This window comes from Castanea sativa, chromosome 12 (genome assembly GCF_040712315.1).
Source record: "Castanea sativa cultivar Marrone di Chiusa Pesio chromosome 12, ASM4071231v1".
In the NCBI taxonomy this organism is placed as follows: Eukaryota; Viridiplantae; Streptophyta; class Magnoliopsida; order Fagales; family Fagaceae; genus Castanea; species Castanea sativa.
In genome coordinates this window covers 6,750,681-6,767,024 of record NC_134024.1, presented here as the reverse complement: position 1 = coordinate 6,767,024, position 16,344 = coordinate 6,750,681, and the positions used below count along the sequence as shown (strand labels likewise).

The following is a 16,344-nucleotide window of genomic DNA, read 5'->3' as shown; positions in this document are numbered from 1 at the left end:
CAATATATTTCAGATACCGATCAATACCGGTGTACCGTTTCAGGTTTACCACTATTTTATATATTTAATATATATACACACACACACACAAACAAAATCTCTATTTACACACACATACACACACAGACTCTCCAACTTTTAGTCTTATAAATACCTTCCATTTCAACTATTGTGTATTGATTGATACAGTAACCTAAAGATTAACTAGAGATTAGAATTGATGCAGGTAAAACAATTAAAAAAAGAAAAGAAAATGAGACTCTTAATTCAAACACCAAATCTAAATTAAGTAAAAGAATTGGAGAGATCAAAGGTTAGGTGAAATAATGAAATTATCTACAAAATACTTATATTATTGATTATTTTAGAGACAAAAACTGCCACAATTACAAAAAAAAAAAAAAAAACACAGCATTTTGTGTTTCGGTCTGGTACAGCCAGAATTTGCCGGTACGGCTAATATTTTTTCCGGTACAAAATAGAAGTGTATCGGTACCGGTGCATTGGCCGGTACGGTATGTACCGGCCGGTACCGGTACGATATCGACCACCCTGATTCGGACTGTTTCTTCAACGAAAGAAGCGAGCCCCTCCTTAATGAGGGAAAAATTTATCACGCATTTAGCGTATGTGAGGCCTAACGTGTGTTAATACATTGATAATATTAACAATGGTCCATCCTGTGTGAGAGGAGGAAATATATGTACCAGATGCATATAATACTCCCTCCTTAATGAGAAGTAATGTATAATGTATGTCAATGCATTGGTAATACTAACAATTATGTGGCTTGTATACCTATATTACCATAATTTATGTGAAAGTGAAAAGTATGCATTTATGATACTCACAGAGCATTTAATAATTTTTCTTGTGCACAAATGAAGTAGCTGTCAATTGTTACACCATAACTACGTTGAAACTTGAATGCACTGTTAATAAAAGATGAAAATTAAGACCCGGTTACGGGTATAAACAGGTCAATAAAAACAAACTTATTCATCCATCACGTCATTAATTCAAAACAAACAATAAAGGCAAGTTAATGAGAAATCAAAGTGATCCACGCCTTCATCATTCACCACAAAAATTAAGATTGATGTGAAATATTGAAAATAACATAGTATAACTCCAAAAAAAGCTAAGGTATAAAATAGACAAAGTTCCCTTTGAGCACCACGAAAAAATGGTTAGTCTAAGAACAAAACCTTACTCTCTGCACTTGTGATTTAACTGGAGGTCGATGCACTTAGGAGTTAAGATATGAGTGTGCATCTGGCTCAACTTTTTGCTTTTTTGTTGTTTATCTTTTATATATATATAAAAAAATTAATCTTTAGCTTTTTGTCAAATATTTAATATAAAAGTTACAATTTTTTATTTTTTTATGAATACTATGTAAATAAACTATCCAAAACTATAAAAGATCCCAAACAAAAAAGGCCCGAATGATCTACAGCGAAAATAGAATGGAAGATATGATTTAAAAATTTTAAATATATATATATTTTTATATATAAAGAAAAAATTTTAAAGGTCCTACAGCAATTTCTACTTCCCAGGAGGCTAGGAGCCTAGGACCATCAGTAAGATGGGAATTATTAGTTTCAGCCAAAAAAAAAAACAGATGGGAATCATTAGTACCAAATCTTAACGATTGTGACACAAAAAGCACAGTATGGATGCCCATGAGGCAAGCAGTGATAATTATTTAGTTCATTTATAACAAGGAAACAGCTCCATCAGTCCTTGACATGGAAACAAGGTAGGTCATCACCGCATCACACACCTAGATAAAATGGGAATTTTAACTGGCCTGTCTTGTGCTCACCACAAGGCCATGAAAATTTCCTTTGTTGCCAAAAAAAAAAAAAAAAAGAGTTACTATAAACATGAAAATAATTATTACATCCTATTTTCTTAGGAAATAGCTATGGAAGATGATAAGAATTTCATTGGATTATTTGTTGGAATAAGTTTTGAAAGGCTTGTCAAATATAAATAAACTAGCTCAGAGTGACACTAGTGTGGTTTTTATTAAAACTCAATGAAAAGTCTTATATGAAGATAATTTTTTACATTTTTTCGTATTTGGTAATATTAGATAAAAATTGATCGAAAGAAATCTATCTCATAACTTTCATTATTTACCTTGGCATGAAATAAAGTTCTTTTTTGCTAAATGTTTTTGAAAAACAACTATGATTTATGTGAAATTAAATAAAGAAAGTTAAGAGATAATTTTCAGACTTATTCTAAGGTCGCTACAAAATATAGAAAAATGAAATAATTTTCTAACAAATATTTTTTGAAAAATTACTCATATTCCAAAAAATGTTAATGTTGACATAAATCTCACTTATTTGGTAACGTATGTGGACAATTGATGGGGATGAGTTATTGGTCAGGTCAAACCAATCAAAATACTAACAACAACTATTGAATTTTTTTTTTTTTAAAGCATATCACGTTCCCTTAATTTCCTTTAAACTTTTTTTTTGATACAAGATAGAATTCTACTCTAGCCTAATCTAACATAATCTAAATGTATATGTGTATGAAACTCCTTCCTGGAGGTTTGAATCCCGGCCCTTACCCCTCACACTCCACAAGTACTTATACTTGTGGAGTGACCATGGCACCAAGGGTGTGCGGTGGTTAATTTCCTTTAAACTAAGAATCTTATTAACTAATAAGGTATTAAGGACTAATAATCCAAAAATTCATTATGGTTTTGTGTGTTATTCTTCACATGTACATAATTTGACTTTATATTTTTAAAAACATATAGAAACATTATTTTTACTCTATTAAATGTATAAATACTTGTGCCCCTAGACAAGGAAAATTATTTATTAGTATAACATCGTGTTTTTTTTATAAAAAAAAATTATAAATGGTATAACATCATGTTAATCTCTCATTTTACATGAATGATAGATCACACTATGAATTTAGCCAATGAGACCTACCATTTATGTGAGTGGAGTGAGAATCATGTTTTTATACTTTGTGTATTGCATAGGAAAGTTTAACAAAAATATATTGGTAATTTTTTTACTCTTTTTTATTTGTTGTCTAAATATGAAATTTAATAATTTTAGTAGTTATTGATACACATTTATCATTATTGTGTTTGTGCATGGAATCACATATTTTACTATTTAAAGAAAATGTGATTTGATCAGATTTTAATAGAGGGTTTAGGTATAAAATAAATTCTAAAATCAATTAAAAAAAATATATATAGAATAATAATTTTTTAAAATCATTGGGACCTAAAAACATATGTGACCATTAATTATGAAGTCAATCAAAAATTAAAATTTTTTTGTTTTATGTATATTAGCATGTAACCCATGCAAATGCATGGATGCATTTAAAATTAAACACAATTTTTATTATAAAAATATAAATAATTAGTCAACTTAAAAAATAAAAAAAGCATGTAACACACGAATACATATAAATACATTTAAAATTAAACACAATATATATCATAAAAATATAAATAATTTAGTCAAATTATTTTTTTTAAAGTAAACATGATTAGTCACCTATTAAAATGACTGCCTAAATTTAATACTACTTATGATTATTTTTTCTAATTTTTAATAAGATAGGGCGTGTGGTTAGAGCATGTGGTGATTTTTTTTGTGTGGTAATTTTTATTGAGTTATGTTTCTATCAAAATTTTATAGATTATTAATATTAAATTCTTAGTATTATGCACTCATTAACTCACTTGGTACCAAAAAAAAAAAAAAATTTAAGTGAACACATGACACAAATTTAAGTAAATAATTATGATGTGGTTCCTACATAAATTTAGACATATAGCACAAAATTGGATTCTAATTTCAAATTCTAATTTAACTTTCTCTAAATTTTGCCTATATATATATATATATATATATATAGAGGTTGACATGGGTCTTACTCCTAATTAGTACTACACTATCTATTTATAGGATTTTCGGAATATTTCATGGACAGACTGAAAGTATAATAGTCTTAGCCAAAAGTTGCAATACCGCTCCCTTATGTACAGGTAAAAAAACAAAAACAAATATAAAAATTTTAGAATATTTCATGTTCCTTATATACATTTAAAAAACAAAAACAAAACAAAACTTTTCAATCAATCACCTATTGTTTTTTTTGGATAATCTCAAATCACTCTCAAGTCTCAAATCACTCTTTTACTAACATAAGTTTATCGTGAAACACACGTGCCAACTTTAATGCCATTAGTCAAAATTACTCAAATAAATAAATAAAAACTTTAATATAAACAAATGAAAATGTAACGTGCGTAATGCCACACGCAAATTATAAAATTGCCCTTCTTGTTGCTACCAACTTTTTCTCCAAAGCAGAAAGTCTTGTAATTGGTTCTGATGTGAAGGGCATATTGGTATTCGATAAGAACAAGAACTTGAGTTATAAATTCATGGTCCCTCGTTGGCCATATTGAGCTTGACAGACTTTTTTGACAAGCACGAGGTAGAGTCGTAGAGACTAGAGAGACTGTTAGAGCCCTTTTCATCTCTTTCAGGTAAGAAAGAAACCATGAAAGATGCTTTAGATTGTTTGATTTTGACTCAGAATCTCTATTTTAGATCCTTTGTATCGAATATATACACATAAATTTTACACCTTTACTGCATAAACATTGATGGGTATTGGGTGTTTTTGTGTTTGGTGATTTGGAATCTTATTGGGTCCTATTAGATCCTTCCCAAATGTAAAATTTTGGGGTTTTGGTTTATAATATTTTTCTGGGTTTTTAGAATTTTGGTGTTTTTATGATTGGTGTCAGTGAAAAATGGCTTCAGATCCAAAGGTTCACGTTTTTGAAGATGTGTCAAAGCACAATCAGACCAAGGATTGTTGGCTTATAATTTCTGGGAAGGTCAGATCTTTCTTCTTTTATTTATTTATTAATTCAATTTCTGGATTGATTTATTAGCTATCCGTTTGGTTGTTGAGAAAACTGTGGAAATTGAAACTAAGTAAACAGGTGTCTGATTGGGCTCAGTAAAGGGAATCGTCTTAATTCATTGTTAGCTTGGCTAATATAGATTTGATTATATGGGAAATATTGTATGTTATAAAATGACTCAGTGTTTCTGTTTTGATGTGTTTTTTTCACCTATTGTTAGGATTTTTTTTAGCTGCTTGGTTTATGAGAAAATTTAGGGAAATGTATAATTTGAAATTTAGAATTTAATAAGCTTCTTTGTGTAGGTTTCACCTTGATCCCTATAATAGATCTTAATTTTTTCTTTTTCACTTTCACTGCATCTTATCATTTCCCTTGCCTGAATTCTATTGCTTTGGTGCTTTGCATACTCTGGAGAAATCTGAAACTCTTCATACCCAATTCCAGTGACCATGAATTGGCTTTCAATTTCTTATGTTTTATAAAATCCTTCTAGTTGCATCAGAATCGTCAAACACTGAGTCTTGCGCAGTTATGTCGAATGCCATTGCAAAGAGAATCATTTTCCACTCTTCGAGGTCAAACTTTTACACCACCCCACCCCTGGCCCGGGGGGTCGGTTTTACACTATAGAGTATAGACACCAAAAACTTACATGCAGTCTGTGGTCAAAGCTTGACCTTGATCATCTGTACATGTTCAAGTACTATCAAGCCCACCCTATATCTTGTGCTACATGCCCAAGATTGGGGGCACGTTGGTCGGTGACCACGGGGAAAACCAAACCTATTTATTCCATGGTGGTCACTGTTCCAATATGTGTTCCTTCATTCCTATTTCCAGGGGATGTAGCATTGATCATAGAGTAGCCTAAAAAATTCATATTCATCTAGATGCTTAGGGAGTACATTTACATACATATGCCATCTAATTACAGTAGTATGGGCGTGGTTTACTCTTTCCATGTTATGGTGTTCATGAAAGTGCCCTGTTCATGATAGATATTATTGGGGCTCTCTCTCTCTCTTCCCGGTAGTGCCTGGTTCTCAATTATTGGGTTCAATAATTTTCTCTACCCCTTCTTACCCTGAAAAAAGTAGTGGCAGCATTTGTCCATGAACTGATAACCAACCTTTTGACTAACCTAGCCTCCTCCATCCCCTGGGACCAACAAGGGGCAGGACAGGATTATTCACCTGCTGTCCATCAACTCCGCCTTTTCCTCTACTCTTTAATTTGACCAGTGTTTATAACAGTTTTACATGACCATCAAAATTTTTAGTTTTTGCTTCAATGAAAAGGCATTTACATGCAGCAAAGTAAACATCTATGTGCAATGATTTCCGCCCACGAAGAAATCATTTGGTTTACAAGTCTTTGTGGCACTCTTGTACACCAAGTTGCATCATCTAATCCTCAAGTTGTGGTGAAAATGAAGAGCCCACATTCAGTTTAGGAAAATCCTCTTAATAATGACTTCGGCCTACTATAGTTCTTTCTTCTTTTTCCCTGTTCATAAATATATGGAATTGTTTTATCTTACTTACTGAAGTTTTGAGTTTCAATCTTAGGTGTATGATGTAACAGCATTCATGGAAGATCATCCAGGAGGTGATGAAGTCCTATTATCCGCAACAGGTAAAACCATTACATTTACTTAGCATACAAATGTGCCTCAATATACAACCATATAAGACCATTTTTGTCTCAAAATATTTCAGGGAAGGATGCAACAAATGATTTTGAAGATGTGGGCCACAGTGATTCTGCTAGAGAAATGATGGAGAAATATTACATTGGAGAGATTGATGCATCCACTGTTCCGCAGAAACGGAAGTACATTCCACCCCAACAAGCTCCATACAATCCTGATAAGACCCCAGATTTCCTGATTAAGATTTTACAGTTTCTTGTTCCCCTGTTGATCTTGGGTTTAGCCTTTGCTGTCCGACACTTCACCAAGAAGGAGTAGCCTACTACCGTTTACAATGTGCCCTTTTCAAGGCATTTGTCCTCGTTAGTTGAGAATTGAAAAAGGACAGTTGCTTCTTGTGTTTTAATTTAATCTCTCTTTGGTGTCTGTTATTGTTAGAATTGAGCAATAGTTTGAGTGTTTTTTGGCCACTGTTACGTGTCAATTAAGCCTTAGACTTTGTATTATTATATTTGGACGATAAGCAAGGGTAGGGGCTGTTTTCAATTTTAAGTCTAAAGAGTCCGAATATATTCCACCACAAATTTTACAACCGTGTTAATTTGTTAATGGTGAATAATAAAGTTGTGCAAGTGATGGGTCTGTACTAGAAACGATTTGTTTATAGCATAACTCCTTGAATTATTAGTCAAGGATACTGAACCGCCACCCACTGTTTTCAAAAAAAAAAAAAAAAATCAGACAAATGTCAGCCATGCTGACCCTATTGGCAATGGACAAAAGCAGTCAACATGGTGTAGCTTGGTGGTGTCTATTTCGTGCCAGCCTTACTCAAGGTGCTTATTTTTGTGCTTGAACAAAAAACCGGGATTTTTGGTCGAGATGAGAATTTAGGTCTCTAGATGAGAATTCATATTCAGTATTTTACCATTTAAAAAATTATTTTATTTATTATACTAATTTTCTTTACAATACACCTAACATCCTAATCTATATTTTTTTTACCATTTCATTTAATTTTTTTATTCTTTATTTATATTTGGAGAGAGATATTTTTTAATAAAATAATATATTTGGTTTTACATTCTATATAGGAAAATTCACCATCCACAGTTGCTAAAAATAATTTAGAAATAACCTTGGTAAAGCTCATTTTGGGTGAATATGTTGGTAAAATAGCAATTTGGGATGCTATTTTGAGAATGACCTAACACTAATGTTAGAGCTTGTTCAGCATCGAGACTGAAAGTAAACCCCCAAAAGAGTGTGCCATCTGTTAAGGACTACTGTTCTGGCTGCTTACGCTTTTTAATAGGTTCTGGGTCAATATGAGGATGCAATTTTGCCTTTACTCCAAAAGTCAATCGTTTCAGGCAGCATGCGCTACAATATAAAAAATGAGAATGCATCACAATTTTTTTTTGTCCAGCCATTGCCTCTCTCAAGTGCTAGTTCTGAGTTCTGACCCACATGAAGATTCTCCGAGTTAGTTAACTCTTTAATTCCTTCATTCTAAAAAGAGTATATTATGGATGTGTTTGAATACCTTCGCTTATTTTGCTAAAAATTGAAAATAGTATAGCAGAATAATTTTTAAATATAAATAGTGCCGTGAGACCAATTTTTAATAAAAATTTTGCTGAAAAAAAAGTTTGTGAGTCTCATAAGACCCACTAGAAAAGTATAAATTTTGCTGAAATGCGCTTTTCAAAAACAAAAAAAAAAATTTCTCATATGCTATATTTATCATAGTGCTATATTTTCAGTACTATCCAAACGGGTACTATATTTATCATATGCTATCAATATTAAAAAATAAATTGACCATTCTAATGATTTGATAATAAATCATTAAATCCAATTCACTCACTTGAATAAGATTAAATCCAATATTCAATTAGCTTTGGGATGGGTTTTCAAATGAGAGCACAAAAGTAGAGAGTGAGTGCCCGTGTGTTGGTTCATCATAGGGAACAGCTATGAAAAAAAATTTAAAACATTTTACAATCAATGACTAGCATTTTTCACCTTCTTGATTATCTAAAAGACAGAGGCATAGTTCATTCTCTATAACTCCTTTTTTTTTTTTTTTTTTTTTTTTTTTTTTTTTTTGAGAATCTATTAAAATAACAATATCAATGGGATCTTATTACCAAACTCTCACTAGTCCTCATCCGATACGGTATTCTGATTGCTAAAACAGGCCCTTGCTAGCCTGTGCAGCTTTTTCTTCCCTTGGAAGATTTCTGGTAGAGAATAAGGGTGCATACAAAGTAATAAATCTAAATAAGGCATTTTTTTTTCTATTTTTGGCTGAGTTAAATAAGGCATCTCTTAAATGTTTGCCACCCTCACTTGACTGCGTCTTGAAAGTAAGCGGCAGCAAAATGAACACCATAACTTCCACACTCCATTCAGGTTATTGTTTTTGCAGTCCTCAAAAGACTTGAAGATGCTGCCAAAGAGCCACGATCCCTGGAAAGAACTGCGGCCTAAAACATTAGCTCAAAAATTGCACTGCCATCAGAAGGATGTCTCTATCTTATCATGGAGGGTCACCACCAAGGCATGCGCATCATCAAGGAGCTTCCACATATCAAGTTGCCCAGCCATGCTATTACACTCCCTTATAATCTCGTCCATGCTGCTATACTTCTCGATGATCAGTTTCCTCTTTTGCAATACAGAAGCTGCAATTGCATAAAGTAACAACTCATCTGTGGGTGGGGCTCGCTGCCTTATCCGACCCCATGCAGACTTGCCAATCCCAGCTCTAATGGCTGCCTGGTCAGCCCACATTACCTCCCAGAGGCAAATGGTCTGTTCAAATGTTAATTCCCTCCTAAAGAGTACCACCACCATCCTATAAACAAAAAAGCAATCCTCAGCCTGGAGCTTCTCCAGGTGTCTGTAAAGGTGAGAGTCCTTGCACTTGATAATCTTTGAAACAAGGTTAAGTTGCCTTCGGATTCCCACCTCATCAAGCCTAAAATTATGCCGAGCCTTCCTCATGAAACCCACAAAACACCAGAATGCCTCATGATCCTCTGTGATTACGGCAATTATTGGGGAAAGAAGATCGCTCATGCCCTGGCAGTAGCCAATTTCAGCGTCATATAGCGCATAAGCTTCAAGAATAGCAACTAGTCGGGCAGCATGGAAGATCCTGCAGGGCTCTAAGTGATCATAATCCTTCAGTCCCACAGCCTCAGCAGAACGCCGTGCCCTAACCTCTGAAACCGCAGCCTGTACTGGGGAGTATGGTATCCATTCTGTATTGGCACGTACAGCATCCAGGCGGATGATCCGTTGCCATGAGGAAAAATCTTCATCTTTGTGGAGTTTTGAAGAGACTTCTGTCCGTGAGGGAGAAGAATCCTCTTTGCAATTCATGTCAGGATCATTCTCTTCCGTAGAGGGGAAAGTCTGACTCACTTCAGGGGTTTCAGATGAGTCCGAGTCCGATGACTCACCGTCTAGTGTAGAAGCATCAGCATTTGTGATTCGTCCTGCATTTTCTTCCCCTTCCAACATTGCACTAGAGGGGTTGTCAGAGTATTCAACATTTGGGCTCCTTTCCTCACTAGAAAGGGACTCCCTGGCGCTAACCACATCTTCAGAGCTCGGAGAATCTGTGTAATGTGCAAGACTCCCACTGTACCCATCACAGCTTATTCTACCAATTTCATTCGATTTAAAGTCATCTTTGCTACGTTTTAGGAGTCTCCGACATTGTCTGCGAAGTTTCTCATACTCCTTTCTGCATCCAAAGATTGGCAAATAACCACTGTTAAGGTTAGAAATCTAAAGAGAAGGGAATTAAGAATCTCATCATGCAGTCTAAAATCCACACTCAACTTATCCTGAAGTGATGCAATTAATAAATTGGAAATTTGGAACTTCTAAATGAAGTTGGTGTACACACCTTTTCTGGGTTCTTATATTATCTCTTTCCTCTTTTGAACTGTTCAAATCATAACTGTTGAAATAAAGAAATTCAGTCAACATATAGAGGTATGAATCAACCTTTAGATACAAAGGCAACATAAATATACAGTTTGGTGAATCAGCATAGCACATCTAAACAAATGCACCACAGAGAGAAGCAAGACATTCAAATGATGATAAGCGATACCGCCGATAGTGGAAAAACAGTGTTCAAACTAATGAATACTATAAGCCAAAAGTTTCCAAAATTCATACTGCTGTTTTGAAAGGAATGAATGAAACTTCTAAATGAAAAAAACTGATTCATTTTAAAAGAAGGCTTTGAAATTTTAAAATAACCACACTACCAATGGCAGAAAAGCTTCCAACCATAAACCATAAGTTGACTATCCATAACCCAAGAACTGGACTTTACTCAATTGAATATACAGCCATTATGAATAATAAACACAAATTAACAAGTCTATAGCCTCGAAAGTAACTTTTGCTGACCCAATTGATCTAGATAAGGAACCAGCAAACCACAAGATTTGAAAATCAAGGAACAGGAAAATGAACAATAGTTGGTTTTAAGCGACCAAACTAGATTTACCAAGACAACTGCACCAAATCAGGTACCACTAACAAGGAACAAATGGGTAGCTCAGGAAAATAAGGAGGAAAAAGTCGTGATTCCACAAGATGAGAGCAGATAGATTCTTAAATATTCCACAGCAACACGCACATGGAAGGTCATAAAATTATGGCAATTGCTAAATCATCCAGAGTGAAGGAGGGAAAGGGCCATCCAAATTCTCCCCAAGGTATAGGCCAAGGACCAGAGACCAAACTTCAACTTATGGAGACATAGATGTATAGAAGTTCAATAATCAGAATTGATAACAAGTGCTATCCCACAGATACAGGAATGTAATAATGATAGAAATACTTTTTACTCCACACAGGCCACACACACACACACACACACAAAAAGGCTGAGAATGCTTACACTCCAAGAAGGAAAGGCCAAACTTCTGCCCTAATACTTGGATCAACACCCTGCATCAGAAATTAGGAAGCCAATATTAGTAACAGAGGATTATATAAATTTAAGTTGTTGACTAGAGATATTAGAGAAATGAGAAGGATGGTAACTCACTCCACTGCGAACTTTTTTCAAAAACTTAACTCCACCATCACGGAGCTTCCCATCTGGTGTAAACAAACTTGTCCATTGCGGACGTGAAAGGGCATGTTTTCTTTTCCTGCGTGACCATGGTGACTTAAGACGACCCCTGAAAATGAAAGAAAGGAAAAAGATTAATGGTCATACCAGAAGAGAAGCCAGCATATGAAAATAAAAGCAGACAATGAACACATATAAATTAAAAGGATATTACTTTATATAAAGTGTCAAACTATATTAATGAAAGCATTGGGGCAATATAAGGAAATGAGTTCTCAAAGCATAGTATGTTAGGTTTAATTTTCCATTCAAAACCAATTTGTAATGAGAGGTCACGATGAGATCACTCCAACCGGAACTAGGGGTCAAAATCTGCCACAAGAAATATCCTAACCCTAAAGTGCTAGCATCCAACTTGCACACAAAACATGTTATGGTAAAATGTAATACAAATGTTCAACTAATGCAATTGTAGCTCAAATTTAACCATTTTTGTACAAAATCAAAAGCACATTGGGGTTCCAATCAGACATCATTTTTTTATTTACTGCTTTCAGTCTTCGGAGACGGAAAGAAAACAAATTTGAAATAAACTTATACAATTAGTCACCACCCAGTGCCTTTCAGTTCCCCTTTAAACTCTAAAAAGCCTCAGATCCCAAATACGTGGAATTGGCTACATCAGCCAATTTCCCCCAAATTGTCATTTAGCTTATTCAAGATTAACATTAAAACGTAGAAACCTAAATCACCCAAAATGCTACGCCTTTAGAGGGTGCGGTGGAGGAAAAAACAAGACCACGGTGAAGGACATGAATTACTCCAGATGAACATGTAAAGCATCGATCTTTTCTTTTTTCCAAAATGAGATACATGGTAGAACAAAACAGGAAAAGTCATGTTACATACAGATCACGAAGAATTGATTATCACATTCATTACTAACTTTTAAGTTCCCGGCTTGGAACTCCCAAAACCTTAAATACCTTATAAGCCACCGAAAATTTTGGCAAAATGTCTTTAATTGGTAACACAAACCATGTGTAAGCTATTTTCTTTACGGGTACAGAAAAATTACAACATTTAATATATAAACAAAAGAAGCAAAGTAAATTATACTTTCCAAACCTAGAACTCAAATTTTCAACAGAAAATTACTATCTAGAAGCATAAATAAACCAAAACTCCAACTTCCACAAATCTGTAATTAGTAGCAGCTACAGTGGTTAAGCTTAAACAAGTAGACTGAGCATTGAATCCTGTTTAAGCTTAAACAAGGAGACTAAACCACAAAAGCAAGTAGATTGAGCTAAAGATTGGTACAGAAAACACGATTTTTGAGCAGGAAAAGATCGAGATCTGAATCGAAATCAGTGAAGTTTACAGAAATCAAAGCTCAATTCAGAGAAAATCACAGAAGAATCTAGAGAGAGAGAGAGAGAGAGAAGGACTCACCGATCAGAAGAAGAACAAGAAGCTGGTGAGGAAGAAGCAACAACGAATAGAACCGAACGCAAATGAATCCACGACGACGACGACGAAGAAGGAGAGGAATTCGACGACGACGATGACGACGACGAAGTGTGACTTCGTCTTAGAGCTTTCATCTATTTCTACTCTCTCTCTCTCTCACTCTCACACAGTTTCTCTCTCTCAAAAACTATTTTTTTCTAGGGTTTCAAAAAGCTACAGTACAGTATCTTTCTCAGTCAAACACAACAAAACAACAAAAAAGTAGGAAGTAAAGCATTTAATTTACCTACGAGCAGTGAAAACTACGGCGGCGACCAAGGCGACTCCGGCGAGAGCCGTGAAAACCACCGCCACGTTCGTCGGAGTCACCATAGCCATTATCCAGAACCAGCCGCCGCCGTCACCGCCGCCGCCGCCGGGACTGTTGTTGTTCTTGTAGTTGAAGAACATGAATGAATGAACGAATGAAAATAATCGAAAATTACCAAAATGCCCTTATCTTCTTCTTGCTTCTTGTTTCTCACAGAGAGAGAGAGAGAGAGAGAGAGAGAGAGCTAAGGATTTTGAGAATTTTAACAGAAAAAAAAAAATCAAAAGGGTTTGAAAGTGAGACTGTGAGAGAGAAACTGAAACTGGTTCTTGGGTTTTGGTTTATAAATGAATTTTTTCAAGTCAAGTCTGTGAGTTTGGGTCTGTTTTTTTTTTTTTTATTTTAAAAAACGGTGTCGTTTCTATTTTGGATGAGTTGTGGTTGCTTTTGTTGGGGCATGTAGTGGTGGTGTTACTGTAAAGTCCAATCATGTGAGGTAGAAGGCACTGTGTTTAATAATTATTATGATGCTCTTTGAATTTTTTTTTTTTATGGTTAGGTTACATGAATCTCAAAATTTTAATGCTCATCTTATCTACATCTGACATATGAGTTATAATGAGCTCAAATCTTGAAATTTTGAATTCCAATTACATGAAAAATAATTAGCGGAGGCGGAGCTGATAAAGTGTTTAGTTTTCGAATGAAATATTTAGGAGTTGAATCTCACTTATACAAAAAATCGATCACTGTCTTTATTGGATATTGAGAACAATAATTTTAGAATGAGTTTATTGATTTGATAATAAAGATCAATCATCATGGAGTTGACGCTGTGTTTATTTGACTTTCCTTGTAAAATAACCACCAGCAAATAAAATTTTAAAAAATTAATTAATACATGAAAAATAGTAGGAGTCGTATTTTTGTTTTTGTTGAGAATTAAATTTAATCAAATTATGTGTTTGAATTTTTGGTTGAGGAAATTAATGCTGTGTATTTGACCAACTCTACTTCGGCTTTGTCAAGAAGATATTTTTTTTTTTAGCATAAAGTCAAGTAAGATATAACTACAAATAAATAGTTGAATTGCATGGAGGTATTTATTGTGAATATTAATATCCAAATTCAAAACCTTGGTCACAAATCACAATAATTTACGTAATAACAATCGTTATCTGTCATAAAAAAAAATTGGTGAAAATTGAAACCCATAGGGGCTCATCCAATATTATCACAATCTTAAATTAATCAACTCTCTCAAAAAAAAAAAAAAAAAAATCTAAATTTATCAATGTAGATTCCATTTCCAAGTATTACAAAAGTCACCTAGAAGATGTCACAGTGGGCAAATTTTATCTTTTGTGTGATTGTGTCCGATCTTTGAGATTGACACACCTGAATTTGGACTGAAAAATATTTTACTAAAATGGATTCTTTATTATTATTTTAAAAGGCATTAAAATGTAATTCAAAATTTCTAATGAGTAGCATGATGATATGACACTTGTCACAAAATGATGACATGCCAACTCAACTATAACAAGCTAGCGACTTGGCAAAAGCAAGGAGAGCTCGGCAGTGGGAAAATGATGAAAATCTACTAACTCCTTACAATGAATGACATTTTAAACTTAACTGATTACTGAGATTTCTGAGATATATTGTTGTAGATATTATTTATATCAAGGAAAAAAAATACCGATATTTGAATTTCAAATCCCAAGCTTAAACAACCGAGTGATTCTTTCTCTAAAAACAAACATAACAGGAGGCTATACGGAAAAAAATGTATAAACAGTTTTGATCTCATTTCATAACAAACAATCCTTTAGATATAAACCCTATTAATTTAGCATCAAAGAGTCCGTTATTGAGCAACTCTTTTGGTGTTTTTTATTCTCCTTGTCAAGTGATCACAAATCGAGTCAATTTAGTGATTAATTGCATTATTGATTTAACATCTTAACATGTACTCATTAATTGAAAATAATATCTAAGTTAGATTTCAAAAAATGCCAAAGGGCAAAATCAGGTATAATTCTTCATGTGCAGTATATTATTTTCTCAAATTAGATTCAAACACATATGAGATGAGATTCAAAAACAACAACCTTAATGCCAATTAGATTTTTCTTTTTGTTACTTATAATGTCAAACATTTTGAATATGGATAAAATATAATTAAAAAGGTAAATTATTGAATTGATTGAAGAAGCAATGAATGGCAATAATGACAATTGATTTATGGAAGAAAATAGTTTTTTCCCTTCTCTCTCTCTTCTATTAACGAATCTCGAAAATCATTACCTCAACCTTATTATTTATACAAAGACAAATCAAAACTTAGATGTGAAAACTAATGTTTGGCATGTAATTAATCTGATTTTTGCTGGTTTTCTTCTTCTTCTTTTTTCTTTTTTTTCCTTGTGCTGATGAATATGAGAAATCTAATAGGCTTTCCTCACACCTAACAATGAATTCTGCATTTTTTGCACTGATGTCTAATAGGAACACTATTGAATTGAGTTTTAGTAAAAGCTTGCCAAACTCTTGGTCAATCTCTAATCAAGCAATTACTAGTAACCTGTTTATTCATTATTATACTATTACTGCTACTTCAAGTTACTCTTTCTTGATTATGAGTTTAAATTAATTTGAGTTAAAGTTTCCTTCTTTATTTCATTTTTACTCTGTGCATTATAACAGTTTTGCATAAGCTAAGCTTGACCCTATTATCTTTTTATCCTGTTTTGTTAGGTAGGTTTCCTTCTCATATTCTTGGCCAGAAAGACAAAAATGAACATAAAACAAAGAAAAAATTTCAACTTTTCTGAAATTTAACTTGA

The 16,344-nt window shown here is 33.6% G+C and overlaps 2 protein-coding genes across 3 annotated transcripts; one reads left to right on the top strand and one right to left on the bottom strand.

The window, feature by feature from the left end:
- The first annotated feature begins 4,337 nt into the window (after positions 1-4,337).
- On the top strand, positions 4,338-7,252 carry LOC142619564 (cytochrome b5). The gene is made up of 4 exons (XM_075792706.1): positions 4,338-4,558; positions 4,823-4,915; positions 6,517-6,583; positions 6,667-7,252. Exons 2-4 carry the CDS (start codon positions 4,829-4,831, stop codon positions 6,915-6,917), a joined length of 405 nt encoding a protein of 134 aa, XP_075648821.1. The 5' UTR covers positions 4,338-4,558; positions 4,823-4,828; the 3' UTR covers positions 6,918-7,252.
- Positions 7,253-8,598: 1,346 nt separating this feature from the next.
- LOC142619615 (rab GTPase-activating protein 22-like) lies at positions 8,599-13,840 on the bottom strand. 2 transcript variants are annotated; one of them, XM_075792775.1, is made up of 5 exons: positions 13,168-13,840; positions 11,686-11,821; positions 11,536-11,585; positions 10,525-10,578; positions 8,599-10,359 (listed from the first exon to the last, which is right to left on the bottom strand). In XM_075792775.1, the coding sequence occupies exons 1-5, from the start codon at positions 13,317-13,319 to the stop codon at positions 9,123-9,125; spliced, it is 1,629 nt and encodes a 542-aa protein (XP_075648890.1). In that variant the 5' UTR covers positions 13,320-13,840; the 3' UTR covers positions 8,599-9,122. The 2 variants fall into 2 exon arrangements, with proteins under 2 accessions (XP_075648890.1, XP_075648889.1); XM_075792774.1 differs by having other exon boundaries at positions 13,472-13,819.
- Between the last annotated feature and the right edge of the window lie 2,504 nt (positions 13,841-16,344).